Raw genomic sequence first — 24,988 nt, 5'->3', positions numbered from 1 at the left:
AAAGTCGTATCGCGAACTCAAGTCTCTTTTTTGAAGCAGCTGAAGGTTCCTAGGAGAGAATGTACGTCCCCTTAAAGGAGGATCACGTTGTTAACGTAAAAAATTTGCGGGCGCCCTTTGTGTGGAACACTTACGCTTTTGGCTTTCTGCCCACTGTAAAGATAAAAAGGAATCGGGCACGGCATCGGCTACATTAAGAAGTAATGTACAGGAATGTTCAGACAGTTGCCCGGCACTAACCAGAGTCGAGATGGGTTTGCCCATAACAAAAATGGCCTCGACACGTACCAACCCGGTAGAGTCACGTGCTCACATACCAGGATGAGAGGTGGTATGGCTTCAGATGACGAGCGGATGTTATTTTCACTTCCGGGTGAGACCAATCGGGCGCCATCTTGTCTTGTTCGTGAAGAAGTAGAAGCATCGAAAGGATTGGAGAGGTATTACAGGAACGGTGGGGACAAGGGTGTTCCGGAACCAGAGTGGGTAAGTGATGGAGAACATTTACACGTGGGCACTTCTCGGACCATTACAATCCTCTTGGTTTCTGTGGCCAGGGTGGCATAACTTAATCAGGCTGCGTACGCAGCTTGGCGCGACCGCTGGAACCTCATTCCCTTAAAGTGGCGGCGTCCGCTTGATTTCCTAACTCAAAGCGGTGCTTTCGCTGAAAAGGAAATGTCCCTATTAAAGGGAGTGCTCACGACCCCTCATTCTAAGAGTTTTCTCTCTGATGAGAAGGGACTAATTGTTGGGCTTCTGACCGGCCGTTAAGCACTGCGCGTGCGCAGTGGGAACCCCCTTATGGGGAAGGGGTGCAAGAGGGCGGGGGAGGCGGGGGCCCAGACCTGGAGCTTTTACCATGTGCGGCTCCGACTACGCAGGCGCGGTTCCTTAGTTTGTGTTTTTCGTGTGTTCTTGTCCACTGATGAGCATTATGTGTTGAGATTCACGAAGGAACCAGATAGTATCCAGTATTTCACTTGCTTTATGTGGTGGGTAGTATCGTCATCTGAACAAACTGGGAACTGGACAAATTTTGATTACGGATTTAAGTTGTAAACATTCTAGTTTAAGATCTCAATTCCTCATTAATCTTCTTTGCTCCTCCGCCCCCAAATAAAACAGAATAAACTTGAATTTCTTATTTGAGGCAAAAACAATCCAGAACACTAAAGATTTGACTTGTGGAATTTTTTTGTAAAATGTCAAAGGGCTATAGAGAAAGTAACAGTAAATCAATTTTTTAAATGTGTACTTAAGAGCCTCTAATTTTTTCTAAGTTATTAATAGACATTATTTTTTAGAAAATTTTTTATTTAACATAAAAATTGAGCAGGTAGTACCCATATAGCCCTCACAACACACACAGTTTCTCTCTCGTACATATATCAGTATGGTACATTTGTTACAATTAATGAACCAGTATTGAAAAATGATTATTAAGTAAAGTCCATAATTTATTCCTGTCCCCTTAGTTTTTAACATAAAGTCCTTTTTCTGTTCCAGGAGCCCATCGAGGATACCACATTACATTTAGTCGTGATGCATTCGTAGGCTCCTCTTGGTTTTGACAGTTTCCTCAGGCTTTCCTTATTTTTGATGACTGTTATAGCTGAGTTGTTTCACCTCCAAAATTCATACCTTGAAGTCCTAACTTCAGTACCTCAGAATGTGACAGGATTTGGAGAAACGGTCTTTAATCTTTAAAGAGGTAAAACGAGATATTTGGGTGGACCCTAACCTAATATGACTGATGTCCCTATGAGGAGATTAGGACACAGAGGGAACACCACGTAAAGATGTAAGAAGACAACCATCTGCAAGCCAAGGAGAGAGGTCTCAGAATGAAACTAACCCTGCTGAAACTTTGATCTTGGACTTCTAGCCTTTAGAACTGTGAGGAAATAAATTTCTGCTGTTTAAGCCACCCAGTCTGTGGTACTTTGTTATGGCAGCCCTAGCAAACTAATACAATGACCTTGATATTTTTGAGGAGTACTAGTAAGGTAATATTGTAGGATGCTCTACTATTGGAATTTGCCAGATGTTTTTCTCGTGATTGAAAAGGTGTGCGGATTTTAGAGATGAAGATCACAGAAGTAAAGTACCCTTTTCATCACATGTTATTGAGGATATATACTATCAAGGTGACTTACTATGTTGATATTGACCTTGATCACCTGCCTGAGGTAGTGCTTGTCATGTTCTCCACTGTAAAGTTACTCCTCTCTGCTTTAATACTGTACTCTTTGGAGGGAGGTTACTTTGCAGAGGCCACACTTAAGGAGTGGAGAGTTGTGCTCCCCTTTTACAGTGGAATATTTACATAATTTGTTTGTAATTCTTCTCCATGGGAAATTTGTCCCTTCCCTCTCTTCCAAGTTCTGTGTCTGATATGAGAAGCATTTCACCATATGCATCAAAGGATAGATGTGTTTCTGTATTTCTTTGATTTGCAATGAATGCTTAAGGATTTTAAAATACTACATTTTAATTCTCATTCATTTCCTTGTTACAGTCTATGAATGGCTTTTGCAAATATTAATGATGTCATTTAAGCAAGCTGCTTTAAGAACATCAAAGCACTGAAGTTCTAATATAGAGCCATTTAAGAAAAGGATCAGATAAATGATGGTCATTTCTGGTTGCATTAGTTTTCTAGGGATACCGTAACAAATTGCCACAATCTTGGTGATTTCAAGCAACAGAAATTTATTCTTTGACGGTTGTGAAGGCTAAAAATCTGAAATCAAGGTTTTGGCCGGCCATGCTCTCTTACAGTTTTAGGAGAGGATCCTTCCTTGCCTCTAGCTAGCTTTTGGTGGTTCCTGTCAGCCCTTGATGTTTCTTGTCTTGTAGACCCATCACTCAAATCTCTGCCACTGTAGTCACATGGCATTCTCCCTCTATCTGTGTCTCTTGTCTTCTTATAAGGACACTAGACATTTGATTAGATTCCACCCTAATCACGTATCCCCTCATCTTAATTTGAATACATCTGCAAAGACACTGTTTCCAGATAAGGACACATTCACAGGTATCAGGAGTTAGGACTTCATTGTATCTTTTGGAGTATACAGTTCAATCCGTGACACTGGTGATAGCTTGATTTTTTTTTTCTAGCAGTGTGTGATAGTTTTGATAATCTGATACAAAACCTGGTTATTGATCTTTCTGTTCTTCCCAAATCCCAGTTGTTTTCCAAGAAAATAACAGTTAACTGGACACTGTAATGAGAAATATTCTTAGGGAAGTCTTGCATCCTGGCTCATCAGTAATCAAATTTCTCCAAACTTGCAAAGTTGAGCCTAACAGTCTTTGAAATTAAGTCCAAAGGAAGCATGAATAATTTGGAGTCAATTTTTGATGTTACAAAATCACAGCAGTATTAAAATATCATTTTCATGATTTAATATTAAAGTATTTACTGGATAACGTATTTCAGTGAATGAATAAAACATTTAACCACCTAATATGAACAAAGCACTATGGAGAATTCAGATTATTATGTTTTTTCTGCCCTCAAGATTCTTGTTTGAGCTAAGACAAAAACATGAGAATTCAATTCAGACTCTCTCTAAGAACTGTACATCATCTTTAACTTATTATGGAAGCTTTCAGACAATGCAGAAGTAAAGGGTAGTGAATGCCTGCCTATCTTTAACAGTTACCAACATTTTCCAAATCATTATTAAACCAACATGTAAATGTCATTTTTATTGGTACAAGTTTATGTTATTTTGTTAAAGCATAGGGAAATTTTAAAATGTGTATCTTTTTATTATGGTGTCGTGTGCCTTTGTATTCCTTCTGTTTTTCAGATATTGCATTTAAGTTTGTAAGTAGTGAAGATTTTATGGTGGAGAGGAAGGAAGAAAGAATAGGGCTTCTACATCCTTACCATCAGATCACTTATATAATCTTGCTCTTTAATTTTAAAAAATAGCTAATGAAACTCCGTATTAAGCATTGTGCTAGGTGGTGAAACATACATAAAAGTTTATATTAAATGTTTGAATAATCCTAGTTTTATACCAAGTCTTCCTTAAAATATGTCTTTTCTACAAAATTTAGCATGACTCCAAAATTAGTTATCCTGACCAGAGGTACCTTTTCTGGATTAGATTATAGAAATTTACTCCAAATCATGTAAGAAAATGAAATAGAGATCAGGTGATTTGTCCAATGTCTCACAGTTAGATGATTTTTATTGCTTATACAAGTCATTACAGACTGTGCTCATCAGCTTCCTTTGATTCTTTTTTCTTTTAAAGTCTATATATTTCTAAAAATGTACACTCAAGGTAAAATAATTCAAAGAATACAGAAAGAGATAAAGTAAGTCAAATTTCCCTGATTCCTGTTTCTACTTCCTAGAGCTTACCAGTTTTAAAAGGATTTTGTAACTTAGGAATTTTTCTATTCATAATTGCATTCTTAAAAAGCCTCCAGTGGCATCATTTTTTATGATGTTTCATGTAATTTTTTTTCACTTACTAATACAGTTTGTATGTCAGTATGTAAAAAATCTGCCTTATTTGTTTTAATGGTAGAATAGGGATCCACTTTACGGTTCACTCTAATTTAACTTGTCTTTAATTAAATGTCACTGAGAGCAGATGTTTACTGTAAGAAAATTTGCTGCAGATTTTTGAGTTATGGCATGAGTATGCTCATTTTTTTTTTTTTTTTTTTTTGAGACAGAGTCTCACTCTGTTGCCCAGGCTAGAGTGAGTGCCGTGGCGTCTGCCTAGCTCACAGCAACCTCAAACTCCTGAGCTCAAGCGATCCTCCTGTCTCAGCCTCCCGAGTAGCTGGGACTACAGGCATGCGCCACCATGCCCGGCTAATTTTTTCTATATATATTTTTAGCTGTCCATATAATTTCTTTCTATTTTTAGTAGAGGTGGGGTCTCGCTCTTGCTCAGGCTGGAGAGTATGCTCATTTATGGTTTAAGTCCTTGCAGAGGAATTGCTGGGTCAGAAGGATATGCATTTATGATTTTGATAGTCAGATACCATAATGCTAAATTGTTTTTCAAAGAGACTAACTTTGGTGTTACATCTACACTCTCAACCAAGAGTCATCCTCGGTTGTCAAGTCAAGCTTCTCCACTCCAGATTTAATTAAAGCACTTTATTAAATAGCCCCTAACTTCTTACTTACTTAACATTTATTGTCACCTCCTTTGCTTTTTTTTAAATTCTGCTTTGTTTCTCAGTTTTGCATCTCTTTCTGTATTTTTCTCAGCCTAGGTGTGTCAAACAAACACTGTAGTACTTGAATAGTAGCTTCCATTAAAATTTTGGGGAAGAAAGCTTTGGAAAACATAGCAAAAACACAAGTTTTTGTTTAAACATAACAGAAAAATTACTACAAGTAATACAACTCAAACTCCTGGAAATATGCAAGTAAAACCTCTTTGTGCGTAGGGAAACTTGGAAGTTTATCATAAAACCTTCAACCCATGATATTTTGAGAAGTAGGAACAGGAAGACAAACTGAGACTAAAGAATTTTTTCAAAGATAACAGGAAATCTGTGTAAGTCTTAGATTGCTTCTGGAGAAGAAAATGGAGTTGAACAGAAGTGGGTTGGCTTTTTTTTTTTTTTTTTTTGACCCCCTAATAGTTGTAAACTTGAAGAGTGCTGTCAAAAGTGATACTGAGAAACTCCTGATAATGATATTAACCCCCACAAATTGAAGCTTCCTGTGCCGAGTTTTCATGTGTTTCTCATTTAATCCTTAACAGTACTCCTATCAGGTGTATATTATATCTTCCATTTTACAGATTGGAAAACCAAGATTATAGAGTAATTTACCGATGTTCACACCGCTAGTAAATGAATTATAGGTAGGCATCGTGAACCAGAGTTTGCTCTGAAGTCTAGGTGACAGGTGATGACCAGAAAACTTGAAAGCTAAAAAAGTTGTCTGTGACAGCCAGTATACGTGAGTAAGAATAAGAAATTTTAATTAGACTGATTTTTGGAAAAGTAAATTTATGTATTAGAAATGATGGTAGGGAGTTATCATACATCATTTTCATTATTAAAGTGGTTTTCGTAAGTGCTTGTCTATTTTTAACTTCAGTAGGCACTGTACGCAGCTGATGATAAGGTCTATATTGTATGAGTTTACAACTTAGGACAGAAAAATCTATGCATTATAAGCTGTTAAAGCTTTGTAAAACACAGCAAGCTATGCTTACTCTAGCTTTTTGGTTCTTATGTGGGTCAGCAGCTTCCTTATCATTAATCTTTACAGATAAACAGGAGGAGCTAGAGACCACTCCTTTATGCATTTGGTGTTTGTTTAGTGTTTGCCATGTGCAGGATGTTGTCCTGTACCTTATAGAAGATAAAAAAGATGAATAAATTTGTCTTTAACTGTAAAAAGCTGTTGATCTAATGGAAAGAAATGTAAGCCATTTCAGGGACAAACTGTTCCCCCTTTGCTGGTGTTAATTTCTAAACCTAGAATTCCATAGAAGAATTAATGAATTTTATTACTTTTTTTGTACCATTTAATACCAGTTGGATGAGATCTTCTTTTCAAATGTTTGTTGTTCCTTTTTTTCCTCAATCTCTTAATTGTTTACATTGGTTTGTATTGTGAATGAATTATTCAAGTAAATAAAAAGTTTTGAAAGGAAAAAATCATTTCTGATGTATCTTTTTCCTTAACTTTTTAATAGTAAAATAATTACCCATTGTAAAGTTAATGGAAGGAAAAGTGACAGTGTAAGATGACAGTGGAGATGATTACACTTTCATTTTGCATCTTTAGAATTTATTTGTATTCTAATAAATCATGATAATTTATGAACAAATGTATACTCTTTTTTTTCCTAGGGCATAAATAATATTGCTGCTATGCTTCCAAGCTATAATCTGAATCAACCTAAATTTTAAGCAGAAGGTGAACCTCTGAGGTCAGTTAAAGTAGCAGTTGGTATTTCTTGTTGGTGTTTCTTATTCATTCATTTGTTAATTTTTAATTAAAAAGTTGTAAGTGAAGTTACTTTTCAAGGGCTCTGATGATTCACTTAGCTTTAAAGGGCTTTAAAGGTATGATTGGGAAACAGGAGAGAAAAAAAGACGAGAGAGAGAAACAAATGCTGAAGAGAGGTTAGAAAAAGAGCTGTGTTTGGCTTGGAACAGATACTCAGTCCAGTTGCGAGCCTCAGTTGTGGTGCTATTCAGTGCCTATTTTGACCTACTGTAATAATTCCATTGTAATGGTATGCATTCGTGTAATTAGAGGATGATTACTTTGACTCATAAGTAAATCAAGGTAACAGAAATGTACCTTCTGTAATTCACAGTGTTCTTCAGTTGAGAGATCAGGATCTGCTACTGATAGAACTATACCTGTATAACATTCTGAGAATGCTGCAAAGACTAGAATTGGAAACTCTTGAAAGCCAAGTGTCTTGTTAGAGTTAATGTCTCTACTTCCTTGTTAATCTGGCTTTCTTACTTTTTGTGATCCTGCAATACTAAAGCTTGCTTTTATCTTGTTTTAGGATAGAGGAAAGGGTCAGTCTAGTTAGGATTCATTTAGTAAACATTTATTGAATGCCTGTTATTTGCTAAGTCCTGGGATACAAAAATAAAGAAGAAACATGTCCTGCTTACCATGTGTATTATTGGTTCTTGAACAGGGTTATATATTATCAATGTTAAAGTACAAAGATATTAGACTTGTAGGAATTTTAAACCTTTTATTAGGCAAGTTCTCAAATTAGCTTGCAGAAAAGTGGGCTAGATTTAATAGTTACTAACCTAGTGTACCCTCTCCCCATCTTTTCCATGCCATTTACATGTTAAGAAACCAAGTCTTGGAGACTAATACACCTTTTGGATTTGTTTCTTCTGATACTACTGTCTCATTCCTTTATCTCCTATAATTTTCTTACACTGGAAGTGAGATCCAAAAGCTCAGTTGGATTCAATTAAACATTTTTGGTGAGAATATTCTTAGTGATTCTGGGGACACAATAGACACCTAATAATCTGTAGGGGTGATATTTTGGCAGCCTTTGAGTTTCTGATTTCTCATCAACTTTTCTTCTAAGGTTTCCTAAATCAATTATTTTATTAGGTTTGACAATGAGACAGTTTTCTAATTCTCCTCTACATTACTGTAACTATTTATGAGGAAGAATTTTTCTTTGTCAGCAGAGCTCTTTGGTTACTGTTTTAAAGAAGTCTTGGTTGGGGGGAGATTAAGTCACTTTTTTCTTATAGTCTTCAAAATAATTGGATATCCACAAATTTATATTGTTAAAAATTAGATTTTTTTTTTTTTGCCATTTTTGAGCTATATTGATTAGAGCTATACTTGCCTCCAAATTCTGAGACCAGCATTAACATAAAATTTTCTGCTTTTGCTTGTCAACCTAAAAATTCCAGTTGCCTCTGGCAACCTGTTGACCAGAATTTTAGACCTCTGATGACATAAATGTATTATCGTATAATAATTTCTGATGTGTGAGGTTTTAAAATTAAAGAGCTCTCTCCCTAATTTTTAAACTATGTTTAATTTATTGAAGATAAAAAATCACATATATTTTAAAAGAAAGGATGTGGGATCAAGGAGGACAGCCTTGGCAACAATGGCCCTTGAACCAACAACAGTGGATGCAGTCATTCCAGCACCAACAGGATCCAAGTAAGGAAACAAATTGAATTTGGAAGGGGTGGGGATAGGGGCTAGATATATGGAGATTGTAGGATATAGGTGATGAGGTTAAGGGAGATGCAATTAGAATTGGTTTATTGGATCATTATATGGTCAGAATGTAATCTTTTCTCAGAAATAGCCTTGCAGTAGCAGGCAATGGATTTCCCTTTTGCAGACTTCCTCAGAGGGTAGAAAGCTTTTTGAAGATTTTACATTTTTTAAACTGATTTAGTTGTTGCTTTTCTAAAGAAAGAGAAGTCTAAAATGTGTTCCCTAAGTAGAACATACTTCTGTTGTTAAGTCTGAATCTAACAGTTCTATCTAGATCATATTGAACTGTATAGTATGGAGTATAATTTAAAATTTATGTTTACTATGGAATATTTCCTGCACATACACAAAGATAGAAAGAATATAGGGAGCCCACATTTATTATTTAGCTTTAACAGTTATTCATAGTGGCCAGTTTTGTTTCATCCATGTGACCCTTTATATTGCTCTGTCCCCACTGGGTTAATCTGATGCTATTTCTTTTTTTTTTTTATAGCCATACGGTATTCTGTTACAGGACTGTACTATAATAAACTCACTTTTGGATGTTTGTTTATAGCTTTTCACTTTTTGAAACAATTAGCATAATCTTGTATATGTGTCATTATTCACTTGTCCAATTAGTTTCTTAGGAAAAGAGCTAGGTTTGTTAGGTCATAGTTCCACATTTGAAAAATTTTAGGCAGACGTTGCCAAGTTTAACCCGTTATGGATTATGCTAATTTTATGTTTCAACCAAAGTGTATGATAATGCCTGTTTAATCTTCACTAAACTGAGAGGTGAAAAAAATGTATCCTATTCTACTTTGTTTACTTTATTAATAAATATTAGATGTTAAATGTACATATTTGGGAAGGAAAAAGGGACAGTCTTCAAGGTAGTGGGGACAATGAATTTTGAGTAAAGACTGGTTAAGAAGTTAAGGAGATGTGTTTTGCTAAAGAAGGGAGCCTTAGAGAAGGGCAACTGTGAGGAGGAACAGGAATAGATAGCTACAATTATCTAAGGTCTATAGGCTTGAATGTAGGCTTGGAAAAATGGATAAGACATGTTGAAAGAAGAAATAAGATTGAGTTTGATGATTTTTATGTTCTAAAAAACAGGTTATGACTTAAAAACTCAGTAAACTAAGATGCAGGGAATAAATTTTGATAATAAATTTTCGAATAAATTTTGATAATAATGTTATTGAGTTAATAACATTAGAAATGTGCTAAGAATGGGGTCTTTTTCTGAAAGTAAGTGATTTATATTATTTTGTAGCCTGAAAATGGGTTATTTTCTAAGCATCGTTTCAGCCACAATATGCTGTAAGATTTTAAATGTCTTCTAAGAAATAACTGAGATGCTCATTTTTCATAGAGGCACTATTCTTTTAGCTCCTATACTCTGAATGCTAAATTCTGTGTTAATTTATGTTAGGCCAGATTGACTGGGCCGCGTTGGCACAAGCTTGGATTGCCCAAAGAGAAGCTTCAGGACAACAAAGCATGGTAGAACAACCACCAGGAATGATGCCAAATGGACAAGATATGTCTACAATGGAGTCTGGTCCAAACAATCATGGGAATTTTCAAGGGGATTCAAACTTTAACAGAATGTGGCAACCAGGTTTGTTGTTTATATTTTCCAAATTTTAAGACTTTTTTAAAATGAGGAATAATATTACATTTTAAAATTTGCTTAGCTTTATGACTTCTTGAAATTAATGCTCCTTAAATAATAGGCAGTTTCAATTTGATTTGACCTTGACAGTTTTTGGTTAAAATTATTCTGTACTCAGTCTGCTAGCATTGTGGCACTCAGTTTGATTCTTTTCTTGGTTCTTCATTCCTAGGCTGACAGGGGCTGGGAACACTCTGGAAACCTCACTTGGCATCTAGGGAAGAGAGCATTCTTTGTCTCTCTATTGCAACCTCTGGCCTTTTCAGAAGCAGCACTGGCAGAGTAAAACATGTCTAGCCTCAAATTAAAGAAAAATTGTGTCACTCTGTGACAAATTAGTCTGTCAAATATACTCTGCCCCTATCATCCACCCACCTTTTTCTTCCCTTTTTTGTTCCTTTGTTTGTTTTTTTTTTTTTTTTTTTACTTCACTGATTTAGATTCCTTGATGCTAATTCAGTTTTCCATGGCTTGTGTTATTCTTTTTAATAGTTACTTCAAACTATTTATGGAGGAATCAATCACACATTTGGGTATGCTGATGGTGAAGTCATATCCTCCTTTCCCTATTAATACTTACTGTTTCTCACTATAAGAATGGAAAACTTAGGAATTAATCCTGTGATATCACTTTTAAAAAGACAAATAATTCTAATCTTTGATACTGTGAGGTGGTTCATTTCTAGCTTTCTTGAAAGCCAATTTCCCCAAGTTTGAAAATGTTTTGGTTCCCAAGTTCAAATTCATAAATGACTCACCCTGGCATCCCCACCTCCTTATTTTACTCTACTGGCTTTCATTGTGACCCTGGGCAAGTGATTTACCTCTGTGTGCCTCAATTTCCCTTCCTGAAATTGGCAAAAATAATACCTGATTTCTCCCTACCTCACAGGGATGTTGTGAGGATAAATGTGTTGATGGAAGAAAGAAATTATATAAAATCTCAAGGTATTATTTTTGTGGCATTGTACTGAACAAAAATAGAAAAATTCAACAAAAAAATTGCTTTGGATTTTGTTACATTCATTAAAAATAATTTTGAGCATTTGGTTTCCATTTGTTTAGGGTATGAATTAGAGTGGAATTAGCTCGTTTGAATTATTTATAAGACAGTTTAGTTCATTGTTTATTTTTAAGATATGCAAAAGGAATTTGACCAAGAAGTCATAGTATTTTTATCTGTTTCTTTACTGAAAAATCTAGCTTTCTTGAGATCTTAAAATTTTGTGTTTATTTTGTTATAACCCCCTGTTGAATGTTTTTATGCCTAAATCCTAAATAGAATGGGGAATGCATCAGCAACCCCCACACCCCCCTCCAGATCAGCCATGGATGCCACCAACACCAGGCCCAATGGACATTGTTCCTCCTTCTGAAGACAGCAACAGTCAGGACAGTGGGGAATTTGCCCCTGACAACAGGCATATATTTAACCAGAACAATCACAACTTTGGTGGACCACCCGATAATTTTGCAGTGGGGCCAGTGAACCAGTTTGACTATCAGGTGAAAGATATTTTGTTGCTTTAATATTGTAGATGTGCACGTAATCCATTCTTTGGAAGTGTCTCATCAAGAATACCTAAGATATGTGTTTCACTTTTCATACTTGCACAGATAAGCACATACTACTATGTCTCAGAAAAGTTACCAATTTTTGAGTATTAAAATCTCATTTTTTTATTTGATTAGGGAAATGGTATAAAGGATCATTTGGGGAAAATTTGGATAAAATGAAAAATGTATAAGTGGAATAGCTATATGATGTTTTGTTTTCTAATTTATAATTTCAAAATGGTATATTTAAATGTTAAATAAAAGTTAGAAAATACACAGTAGTTGAATATATTATTTATCAATAATAGATTATCGTTAAGACATGAATAAAACACATAAACATCTTCCTAAGTGCAGTTCCTTCTGCTCTGTAGAGTTATGACTGTTTTTCTAGTGTTGTCATTTTTTTTTCCATTCTGACATGACATGTTAATGGAATTGTACATAATTTCCTTTGTAGCATCCAATTCATTCCTAGGGGACATAGAACTCTATGGGAAATAGTGTCATTATGTGGGGGGTTAATTTCTTTATCCCCTTTGCCAGGGTCTACCCTTAAATTACAGTGCTAGGTGTCATTTTGAAAAACTGATTGCAATTGCAACCTTATAACTGTGCTATCATAATTTAAAATTTTGAAAAAACCCATACATTATTTTACTGATTCTCATGTAGATTTGATAATGGACATATTATATCCACCTTAAGACAGTAATCCTCTCATTAATACATATTCAGATACTTGTATACTCATAGTTGATATACAGATATGAAAGTTTTCATTTTGTTTTTGAAGAATTGTAGTGGCAGAGAACTTCTACTTAGTCCACTTCTGCTTGGTAGATCCCATGCTAACAAGACAAAGAGCTCTAATGACAACTGGCCCTGAAAAGGCTCTGAAAATAGCAAAATTGCAAAAAATATTTAATGATTATATCTTTGCTTGTAAATAAATATGTCTTGCAAGATTATAGAAACAACTTAAGTTTACTATAAGTAGGAAGTTGAAATTGACAACAAATTTTCCTGGATTTTCTGGTTAAAGAAAAGTTAATATTTATTTGATGTCTTAATGGTGGTAAAATTAGGTTATGAATGGATTCAGAATACAAAAGTACATATATATCTATATCTATATATCCTATACTTCTTGAAAATAGCTTATCAGCTGGCTATTAGAAGGCTCTTTGCATTGACATAAGCAAAAAATCTTTCTTAAGAAAAGTAAGCCTAGGTTCTTGGGGCTACAGAAGTATCGGTGGATATTAGAACCGTGGAATTCTTGGATTTGCTGCACACATGGATTTCTACTGTCCCAGTTCATAACACACGTGTGTCCCAGAGAGTGTATTGTATTAATGTGAAGAAAAATAAACTGCAATACTCTTTCAGCATGGGGCTGCTTTTGGTCCACCGCAAGGTGGATTTCATCCTCCTTATTGGCAACCAGGACCTCCAGGACCTCCAGCACCTCCCCAGAATCGAAGAGAAAGGCCATCATCATTCAGGGATCGGCAACGTTCACCTATTGCACTTCCTGTGAAGCAGGAGCCTCCACAAATTGGTAGCTATTTAACTAAGTTTAGTGAACCACAATTAACATGACTTTTTTATCATATAAAAATGGTATCTTGTTTTCTTATTTTTAATTTTAAATTTTTTAATTTTTAAATTTTTTTGTAGAGACAGGTTCTCACTATATTGCCCAGGCTGGTCTCAAACTCCTGTCCTCAAGTGATCCTTCCACCTCAGCTTCCCAAAATGCTGGGATTACAGGCAGCCACCCCGCCTACCCAATGTCTTGTTCTCTTAAATTGTACTACTACTTTGTACAGTAGTTAAAAATGTGTTAGATGTGTTAGAAATTGATACTTTAAAACGCTATTGTTTTATAGTCACAGATCTTAAAATTAAAAAAACAATACTCGTCTGAAGTATAAAAAGTTCAAATAATTTTCTTTAAATCTTTACCTTAAACTCCAGATTTTGTGATGAAATACAAATTTATAATGGCCACAGCATCTTGTAATGTTTTTCAACGTTGACATGTCAGTTCATTATGTAGTTATATGAACCCTTCCCCTTTTTTAAACCCCTAACTGTTCTCTGTCTACTCTCAGGTCATCTGATATATGCCACCAGATTTTCCTTTGATTATTTCACTTTCCCTAAGTATTTTGGCAGAAGATTCTAATTTTTAAATATTAGGTCATTAAATATGAAATGTCTGATTTCAAATTGAAAGTATAGTTTATTATATCTCAAACAAGAAGCAGTATAATTAATCAAAATATGCACCTAACCTATTGATGTGGTTTTGCTCACTTAATGGTAGCTTGTTTATGTCAGCAGCAAAGAAGCCTAGAGAGTGAGTGTCGATGAAATCAAGAAAGGCATTTTCCACAGCTTGTTGAGAATTGAATATTTTTCCTTGCTGGAAGTGGTCCAAAGCCTGGAAGAAGTCAGTTAGTAAAAGGTCTGGTGAATATGGTGGATGACAGAGAGTTTCCAAGTCCAGGTGCTATAGTTTGAGCAGCGTTGTTTGTGTGACGTGTGGTTGAGCGTTGTCTTGGAAGAGGATTGGCCTGTCTCTATTGGCCAATCTTGGCTGCTTCATCTCAAGCATCCTCCTCATGTTGTCCAATTGGTTGCAGTAGATATCTGCTGTAATCGATTGACCAGGCTTCATGAAGCTACAGTGGGTAATACCAGTGCTGGACCACCAAACAGACACCAGGTTTTTTTTGAATATTCAGTTTTGGACTGTGTTTTGGCACTTCATTTTTCCCTGACCATTGTGCTGAATGCTTGTGATTGTCAAGATAATCCATTTTTCACCAAATAAAACGATACAGTGTAGAAATGGTTTGCCTTTATGTTATGACAGCATGGAAAGGCAAGCTTCGAGACAATTTCTCTCCTGATGCTCCTTTAATTCATGTAGAACCCATCTATCCAGCTTCTTTACCTTGCAGATTTGTTTCAAATGGTCCAGTATTGTTGGAATAGTAATGTCAAACCTTGCTGCAAATTTACATGTAGGTTGAGATGAATCCTCTTCCACTGCAGCTTTCAGCTCATCATTATCTACCTTGGTCTCAGCTTGCCCATGTGGCTCATTTTCAAGATTAAAATCACCGGAATAGAACTTCTCAAACCATCAACATACTGTGCATTCATTACCCACATCCTTCCCAAACACTTCGTTGATAATTCGAGTCTGTGCTGCATGGATTCCACAATGGGACTCATATTTTAAAATAACACAAATTTTTGACTTATCCATGGTTTCACAAAAACTGCTCTAAGAAAAAATGTGAAAGATAATCACAAAGCAAAACATGCATTTGAAAGACTGAGGATTTACCTACACAATAAGCATAAAACAAGAAATGTCAAAATGTCAGGGATATCAACTGTCAAACTTAATACTTAAGGAAATTGGACATTTCATACTTACTAACCTATAACATATCAGAGCTAATTATTTCCAGTGACAAATAACATATTTATGCCACTTTATGTCTGGAACGTCCCAAATCATCCAGCATTTAACGGACTAGAACATTTAAGTCTTTCCTCTTTACATTTTAGGAAGATTCCTTTTTTAAAATACTAAGTAATACTTTTTTAGTTGAATTCTTACTTGGTGTGAAAGTGAGACTTGCCCTTTTGTTTGACTCTATTCAGTGTTCATATTTTATGAAGGAGCTTAGTATAAGCATTGGTTTCTGAATAAGCACACATCACTTAATTTCTTTGAGCCTCAGTTTTCTCACCTGTAAAAGGAGTTCAGTGATCTCTGAGAGCTTTTTTAAGTATTAAATGAGATGATTTAATGTGCTTTCATTGTGCCAAGCACATTAAATCATAAGTATTAGGACAGTGTTCCCTGCTGTTACTAAAAGTAATGGTTTTTAAGAAAAGCGTGATGTTTAATAGGTGGTTTTTTTCAATTTACTCACAATGTTTGTAGAAATTCAGGAATAAGGACCACATGTGTTTATTATGGTTTTTACTTAACTGACTTGTAAATATTTTTTTCCATGTGAAACAGATGCAGTAAAGCGCAGGACTCTTCCAGCTTGGATTCGTGAGGGTCTTGAAAAAATGGAACGTGAAAAACAGAAGAAGTTGGAGAAAGAAAGAATGGAACAACAACGTTCACAATTGTCCAAAAAAGAAAAGAAGGCTACAGAAGATGCTGAAGGAGGAGATGGCCCTCGTTTACCTCAGAGAAGTAAATTTGTAAGTAGCAGCCCTTGACATGAAACTGTATGTGATAATTTTGTCTATGTGAAAAATTTGTTGAGATAATATTTTAGCTTTTAGGAAAGTAGTAGTGTTCCTAAAATTAAATTCAGTAAGTATATTGGGGATTATGTTTTTATGTATGTGTTAATAAGGGTAGAGCCAGGAGAAAAAGGGGACAATGAGTTTATAAACATTTCATTCCAGAGAGAGTTCATGGATGCTGGATAGATCTTATCTTGATAAACAAGTCTGTATTCATTCATTGGGGTACAGTTGACTCCCTGGTGGTGGATTATAAAACGACTACATTAAAATGGCAATAGGGAAATAAATCTGCCTTTTTATGAATATTTAAATACATACTATACTTGAGAATGTAATAATTTTTATTGTTTTTGTCATGAGCGTGGAAAGTAATGTTTTAAATCTTTATTCAGTTAGATGGCATGAATGGTTTAGTAACTTTTTTATTCAGCAGTAATGTGCTGCTAGGTGATATGACAGGAACAGCACTGGCCAATATATAACTCGTGAAATGAGTGTTTCTGCCAAGGCTATTTTCTGCTTTAGAAATAAGTCTCTAGAGCAGGGTAACTAGATTTTGGCAGGCATTGGTTTTGCTTAAATTCCATATATTACTTTTATTTTTCTCAAAAGACCCATTGCCAGAGCTGTATTTTTGTTCTGGATGTTATGAAAATAAGAAAAACACCATTAAACTTTATGTTTTTTTTTAAATCTTTATATGAAATATTAGATTTCCAGATTTGATTTCTATGTGTCAAAAAAATTGGAGATTATCCTTCCTTGCTCCCAAATGTCTTTAGACTTGTGTTACATATATTTTTCCCCTGGTTCAGATAGTCTTTCCATAGTACTATTTAGGTAGTCATCTTGTCTTTTACTTAGTAGGATTATTAAGAGTGACTATGAAACAGTTCTTTGGCTAAGGAAGGGTAGTACACTATCTGGATACTGAAACCAAAAAGTGTACAAAGACAGGGACAAACTGCTGGCATTTCCTCAATCTGAAGTAGACCTCATATCTTCTCTTATATAGCTAAAAAGCAAGTTTTACTAAGTTTTAGGGCCAGCTAAAGTCTTGGAACTGATTAGAGATTTTTTCATTTAAAGTCACACAATTTTAGGTAAATAGCTTATATAGATATAGCAATAAAAGTTATACTGAATAATATGTATGTGGTCCATTTATCCTAAGTTCTACAAGCCACTCATTTCAAGACCATCATAGACTGGGGATGATGTTTTCTTGTTATTTAAAAAATAAGGCCAAAACTGACTTAAGGAAAAAAGAAAATTGAAAAATTAAAATAATTGGTTTCCATCAGCTATCTTGTAATCTTAATGTTTCTTTCCAAGTAATTTAAACTTTTTAAATTACCAAATAAAATCTGTAGTACAAAGATGTAATTTACAGAGCATTTTTGTTTCATAGACTTTAATTCAGGGTTTTAAATATTTGATAGGAAAGATAAAGACTTTATATTATATAACATTAATTTGGGCTATCATACTATTACTTCCTACAGGATAGTGATGAGGAAGATGAAGACAATGAAAATGTTGAGGCTGCAAGTAGTGGAAAAGTCACCAGAAGTCCATCACCAGTTCCTCAAGACGAGCATAGTGAACCAGAGATGACTGAAGAAGAGAAAGAGTATCAAATGGTAGAATATTAAATTTCTTATAATGTACAAGAATTTATTTTGTATATAATTTTTTTTAAACTATTGGTTGACTATCTTAAACGTTTAAACTAAGTACTCTGAAAGAGTTATAAAATGTTTATTTGTATATAAATTTGCTGGGCAAATAATGTCTACAAAATCAGATAACAGTTAGAATACAAAACCACAGCCTATAAAGCAGTTATTGAGCCCATTTCCTGATACCAGTGTTGTAATTAAACAATATTTTATTCTGTGAGACCAAGAGAACATTAATTGATCTATTATTTTCTAAAGTGTATTTTTTTTTTAAATAGAAATACTGAAAAGGGTTAAAAGAATTCATAGAAAAAGAAGTTCGGGAAGCACTGGGTTTGAACAGTTAAACATACTTCCTCATTGTAAGAATTCTTGGAACCTTTATTATTTATAGTGTATTAATATATTGTCATTTCCTGAGTCTGGGAATATGTGCTATTTTTCCTGTATTGAAAGACCAGTGATCTTTGGAATGTATTTAGAAGATGCTGATTCAGTTACTTTCATTTTAATAGATGGGTAATCTGGAGCCCAGAAAGGCTAAGGGACTAAGAGTTTGCGTTTCAAACAGTTGTTGGTAGCCAAGCCAGGGCTAGAATCCATCTCTTATTTCAAGTTTAGTGTACTCTCCATTTTATATCATATTAACTCTAACTTAATGATTCTGTCATATAGTATATTAGTATATTACAGTAGTCAAGAATAAAAGGACTTCATCTGGTAGAATGGAACAACATCCTTTTCCTCATTTTGCTTTTTTTCCCAGTGCAGATTTTTAATCTAACCTTGAGAAGTGACTTAAACTAGTGTTGTACTGCTTACCAATATTATCAAATGAAAGGATATTCTTACCGATTTAAAACATCTACAGAAATTTTTATTAACAGGAACTTTTAAAAAATGTTTTGTCCCTAGAAGAATTTAGTGTCTTTACTATATAGGTAAATCCATGATATTGTTTAAATTGTTCCGTATGATTTTGAAACTTTTTAAAGTTTTGATGCTTTAGAATAACGTTCAAGATACTCTATTCCTTGGAATGGCTGATCTGATTTCTAAAAATGTTTTATAAATGGCTTTGCGTCTTAATTTTTTTGAAAACGTCAAACTGTATTAGTAACTATAATAATTAGAAACGGCATATAAAATATTCTTTTTTAGATGTTGCTGACAAAAATGCTTCTGACTGAAATTCTACTGGATGTCACAGATGAAGAAATTTATTACGTAGCCAAAGATGCACACCGGAAAGCAACAAAAGGTATATTGTGGGTGTTATTGGTTTTGTTTTTCTGGGGATATTTGGCTTTCGGTAACTATTTTGGACTTTTTTTGTTGTCCTTGTTGAATTACTATCAGATATTTGAATATTCTCTTGCATGTTTTAACTCTTTGGGAAAGATCAGATTTGTAGACACCATATTAAAATTATACAAATATTTTTGTTTTATCTGACCTACCTGAGTACAAATTAGCAATCATGCTGTTGTCCTTTAAAATGTATTGTGGAAAATTTCTGATGTTCAATTTATTTCACCTGATTTCTTTTTATAGATACCATGGTATTGGTGTAAGACTTCTAATACAATTTATTTTGACTTACGAATTTTGAATTATGAACCTACAGTTTTCACAGTTTACCAGTTATAATTCTTACAGAAGCAAGTGATCCCCCATATTTTTAGTAACACTTTAAAAATGTATTGAAAACAAAAATTAAATTATGTGCCAATATCTCAGAAATAGAAATAGAAATACAGATATACTGGTCAACATTTTTCTTCATTATAAACCAATTTCAGCTCACATCAGAATTACAATTTCAAAGCCAGACATGCTACTGGTTTAAAATGAATGTTGTGTTTTTAATGTTTCTTCTCTCCCCAAAAAGCAGCAATAGTAGTAGATTTAACAATACCATAGACTCTCATGACTATGAAATCGTGGCTATTTGTGTTAACATGTTGTTCCTGTTGTTGATGTGATACAAAGCTCCTGCAAAACAGCTGGCACAGTCCAGTGCACTGGCTTCCCTCACTGGACTCGGTAAGTGTTCTCCTTATTTGTGAGAGGGCCTAAAGGGAAAATCACACTTACCTTGTCTCTCTACATGTTCTGTTTTGAAATTGTACCATTCCTACTCAGTTTATAAAATCCTGGGTCCTAGGGTTATATCAGCCAATAAAAGATTGGCCTTTTTTTGACTAAAGCATTCACAGTGGGAATACTATAATTATGATGGCTAATTCATAGTTTATTGGGGCAAGTTGTAATGGAGGATTTCCTCATTAATTGCTCCAATATATGCATATTATATATATATAAGATGATATAGATACACATGCAGTTTGTACTTCATAGTTCATAATTTAGCCATGATAGTATCTAAGCTCACTTTCAGAATTATTGCATACATGCCTTAGGGAAGAACCTGAACACTAATGCTTTTAATGACTTTTATATAGATTGTGATGCAACAAGTCAAATTTTAACATAGAGGAAAGGGTTTATTTTATTGTAGATAATGGTAGTGATGTGTTCATAATTTGCTATTTGCATGATATATTATCAAGGCTATAAAAGCTTGAATTTGCCTTTTCCACCTCTTCATGTCAAGTAGGAACAAGAGAAATGGGTAGAACCAAATGCCCATGTGGTTTTGTTATGATTATTTAGATTACTTCAGGATGGGGAGTAGTTTCGGTACCATATCATTTCTGTATGAGTGAGAAATACAGTATTCAAATTTTTTTAGGGAAATATTGCTTAGCACACTACCTGGGATTCCTAAACTTTGAACAATGAAAGAGTTAATTTTAGAAATATTTTCAGGCTCATCGTAAATTTTATTAAGGTAGTTGAATTGATTAAGCTTTATTGAGGCTTTTTTACTGCCCTGTTAAATGGTTTTATTGGTTAGTATGGACAGTAAAACAAACCCATTATCTTGATTCCTTATGGTGAGAAATACATGAAATATTCCCGAAAGAACAAGATACTAAGTGACTGTTGCCTGAGGGTTCTGTGAACTCAAGCGTTTGAATTTTTACTTCTCCCCACCCCGAATAAGCATATTCTTCCAGGAAAAGGCAATGAAAAAAATAAATGAACTTTCTTCTCGGACCTTAAAAAGTTTTTAGTGCGTACTACAATTTTTTCATATGATAGACTGAGCTTTATGCACACAGGTGGACTGGGTGGCTATGGATCAGGAGACAGTGAAGATGAGAGAAGCGACAGAGGCTCTGAGTCTTCTGACACTGATGATGAAGAATTACGGCACCGAATCCGGCAAAAACAGGAAGCTTTTTGGAGAAAAGAAAAAGAACAGCAACTATTACATGATAAACAGATGGAAGGTATACCTTTTAGACTTATGTAGTTTTTGTCCAGTTTTGTGCGTGTTTATTTTTTAACCAACCTAAAAACATCAAAGGATAGAATCAAGGCTAAATTTATAAGTAATATGTGATATAAGTGAAAGTAAGGTTACAATATTTTGTTTGTTTTAGGAGCCATTGATACCAGTGGCTATAAGCCAAGGTATTTAGGATATTTTTATTTCTTGTTAAAATTCTTGAAATGAAAAAGAAGACTTTTGAAATGGGGAAATATATTTGTAAAACTATTGAAAAGTAATTTGTAGGTGGGATGTGGTGTGGTGGCTCACACCTGTAATGCTAGAACTTAGGGAGGCCAAGGCAGGAGGATCTCTTCAGGCCAAGAGTTCGAGACCAGCCTGAGCAACATGGTGAGACCCCATCTCTAAAAAAATTAAATTATCTGCATGTGATCATGTGTGCCTGTAGTCCTAGCTACTTGGGAGGCTGAGGCAAGAGGATCACTTAAGCCTGGGAGTTTGAGATTACAATGAGCTATGATGATGCCACTGCACTCTCTAGGCTAGGTGACACAGTGAGTTCCTGTCTCAAAAATACAGAAATAAAGAAAAGTAATTTATATGCTTTCTTCCATGTGAAGATGTAAAAAAAAAAAAAAAAGTAATTTGTAGCTAGGATATTTAAGTGTAACAGAGAACCTAGTTTTTTTTTTATTAAAAATGCTTTATATGAGTACAGTTCTTAAGAGTTTATATAGTAATACTAGGAATAATGAAAAAGATATTTATTTAGAATTTCTTCTTTGAACAATCTTACTTGGACAATTTGAAAGGTAATTAATGAGTTAGCAGAGTTAGCGAATATAAATTTGTGAATATAAATATAGTGAATATAAATTCACTTATTCACCTTTAAATTACTTTAATTGGACAAACGGAAATCTTTTCTTACTTGCTTCATATGCACTTCTACATTTTGATACTCTATTGGTACATTGTCCAGGAGGGTTACTAACTATATGTAGTGGTTGAGCACTTGAAATGTGGCTAGCCCAAATTGAGATATGCTGTGGGGATAAAATACACAATGGATTTTGAAGACTTTACATGAAAAACCCCACCAGAATATCTTACTATTCTTTTTAATTCATTATGTGTTGGAATGATAATATTTTTGACATATTGGCTTAATAAAATATTAAAATTAATTTTACCTGTTTCTTTTTACTTTTTAATGTGATTACTAGAAAATTTCAAATTACTTATGTGGTTTGCACTCTACTTCTGTTAAACCGTGCTCTTCTGTTATAGTCTGGTAGCTTGAAATTTGGTAGTATGGGAGTTTTTCATTTCATACTGATTTTTCTTAGTGGTTTTTTTTTCTCTCTTTTTTTTTTTTGTTTTGGTCTTTTTCTGTTTCAGAAGAAAAGCAACAAACGGAAAGGGTTACAAAAGAGATGAATGAATTTATCCATAAAGAGCAAAATAGCTTATCATTACTAGAAGCAAGAGAAGCAGACGGTGATGTGGTTAATGAAAAGAAGAGAACTCCAAATGAAACTACATCAGTTTTAGAACCAAAAAAAGAACATAAAGAAAAAGAGAAACAAGGAAGGAGTAGATCAGGAAGTTCTAGTAGTGGTAGTTCCAGTAGCAATAGCAGAACTAGTAGTACTAGCAGTACTGTCTCTAGCTCTTCATACAGTTCTAGCTCAGGTAGTAGTCGCACTTCTTCTAGGTCTTCTTCTCCTAAGAGGAAAAAGAGACATAGTAGGAGTAGATCTCCAACAATTAAAGTTAGACGGAGCAGAAGTAGAAGCTACTCTCGCAGAATTAAAATAGAGAGCAATAGGGCTAGGGTAAAGATTAGAGATAGGAGGAGATCTAATAGAAGTAGCATTGAAAGAGAAAGACGACGAAATCGGAGTCCTTCCCGAGAGAGACGTAGAAGTAGAAGTCGCTCCAGGGATAGACGAACCACTCGTTCCAGTCGCAGTAGGAGTCGAGATAGGCGTAAAATTGATGATCAACGTGGAAATCTTAGTGGGAGCAGTCATAAGCATAAAGGTGAGGCTAAAGAACAAGAGAGGAAAAAGGAGAGGAGTCGAAGTATAGATAAAGATAGGAAAAAGAAAGATAAAGAAAGGGAGCGTGAACAGGATAAAAGGAAAGAGAAACAAAAAAGGGAAGAAAAAGATTTTAAGTTCAGTAGTCAGGATGATAGGTTAAAAAGGAAACGAGAAAGTGAAAGAACATTCTCTAGGAGTGGTTCTATATCTGTTAAAATCATAAGACATGATTCTAGACAGGATAGCAAGAAAAGTACTACCAAAGATAGTAAGAAACATTCAGGCTCTGATTCTAGTGGAAGGAGCAGTTCTGAATCTCCAGGAAGTAGCAAAGAAAAGAAGGCTAAGAAGCCTAAACATAGTCGATCGCGATCCATGGAGAAATCTCAAAGGTCTGGTAAGAAGGCAAGCCGCAAACACAAGTCTAAGTCCCGATCAAGGTAGTATACTTTTTAAAGTATTTTGTCTGATTTTTTAAAAAATTTGACTGAATTTATTCAAAGTTGAAAGTGTCCTTTCTCTCTCTCTTTAATAAACTCAGTTTGGTACTTGATAAATGATCATAGTCTTAAATAATGTTAGAAATCCTATATAATATTATTTATTTAAAATTGCAGATTTTTTGTTTAAAATACATTTTTATTTTTAAATTTTGTCTTTTCCCTTTTTTTTCCAGATCAACAACCCCTCCCCGTCGTAAGCGCTGAGGAATGATGTGGCAAGAATGCCATGATGTTGTTTTAAAAAAATTCCATGAGTTTTAAGGGCTTGTCTCATTATAGAGGCACATTGTGGCTGTGTAGGTGAAACCAGAATCTTTTTTTTTTTTTAATCTGTAAATAGGTGTACTTTTTTCAATGCTGCTCCAAGTTACTTAATAGGATTTCTTTGTATTACATTTTTTTCAAAAAAAAAAAAATAGTGCATAATAAGACTATAAACATGCCATTCTCTTTCAGCTGTAATGTTCTTAAAATTATTCTTGAATGTACTGTGATGTCAATAAAGCTCTTTAGTTCATTTTTGTTAAACTCTTGCACCTTAATTTTATGATTTTAATCTAAGGAACGTACTTTTATAAAAAGGCAGCTGGAATTTTGTATAACAGGTTTTAAAGGTACTTTCTCTCACCTCCCCAAAGAAAATGGTTTTAACTTAATAGTTTGTCAAAGTTTGTAAATTGTACCCCTGGACTTTTGTCAAACTCCAACTTTAAGGGTGTGGAAGAGGGCTAGAAGTAGACCTTTACTTTTCATTTGGAAGCATTTAACAGCTTTCTAAAGATTTCCTTTCTATTTTGGGGATTTTCAAGTAATATATTCTTTGTGTGTAAAGTATGGTTCACTCCTGTAAAATGAAATCACTGCAATCAGTCAAGCCCGTGCACCCGTAGAGTTATTTGTAAGGAATGATCATGTTTGACACTAATAGTCAAGTCTGGAACTATATTCTATGGTCACCCACTTCTGTTTTAAAAAGCATATTTAAACACTTTGGGGTTATTATAGAAATAAGACTCACAATTCAATATATTTATTTATATTTTTAAAGTATAATATGACCTCAACTCATTGGAGGAATGCTGTATTATGCAGGTTTGTGTCAATTTCTTAACATTAAAATACTCTGATT

General features: G+C 34.4%; 1 protein-coding gene across 6 annotated transcripts; it reads left to right on the top strand.

The window, feature by feature from the left end:
- The first annotated feature begins 392 nt into the window (after window positions 1-392).
- PNISR (PNN interacting serine and arginine rich protein) lies at window positions 393-24,153 on the top strand. 6 transcript variants are annotated; one of them, XM_069488991.1, is made up of 13 exons: window positions 393-486; window positions 6,859-6,938; window positions 8,562-8,680; window positions 10,167-10,355; window positions 11,692-11,915; window positions 13,359-13,530; window positions 16,024-16,214; window positions 17,771-17,908; window positions 19,109-19,208; window positions 19,940-19,993; window positions 21,136-21,306; window positions 22,710-23,796; window positions 24,033-24,153. In XM_069488991.1, the coding sequence occupies exons 3-13, from the start codon at window positions 8,593-8,595 to the stop codon at window positions 24,061-24,063; spliced, it is 2,445 nt and encodes an 814-aa protein (XP_069345092.1). In that variant the 5' UTR covers window positions 393-486; window positions 6,859-6,938; window positions 8,562-8,592; the 3' UTR covers window positions 24,064-24,153. The 6 variants fall into 6 exon arrangements, with proteins under 6 accessions (XP_069345092.1, XP_069345093.1, XP_069345096.1 ...); XM_069488993.1 differs by having other exon boundaries at window positions 423-486; window positions 22,713-23,796; XM_069488992.1 differs by lacking the exon at window positions 6,859-6,938.
- Window positions 24,154-24,988: the final 835 nt, after the last annotated feature.

The sequence above is a fragment of the Eulemur rufifrons genome, chromosome 15, assembly GCF_041146395.1.
Source record: "Eulemur rufifrons isolate Redbay chromosome 15, OSU_ERuf_1, whole genome shotgun sequence".
NCBI classification, from domain to species: domain Eukaryota; kingdom Metazoa; phylum Chordata; class Mammalia; order Primates; family Lemuridae; genus Eulemur; species Eulemur rufifrons.
Note: the sequence above shows the minus strand (reverse complement) of the source record. Positions and strands in the feature narration are given on the sequence as shown.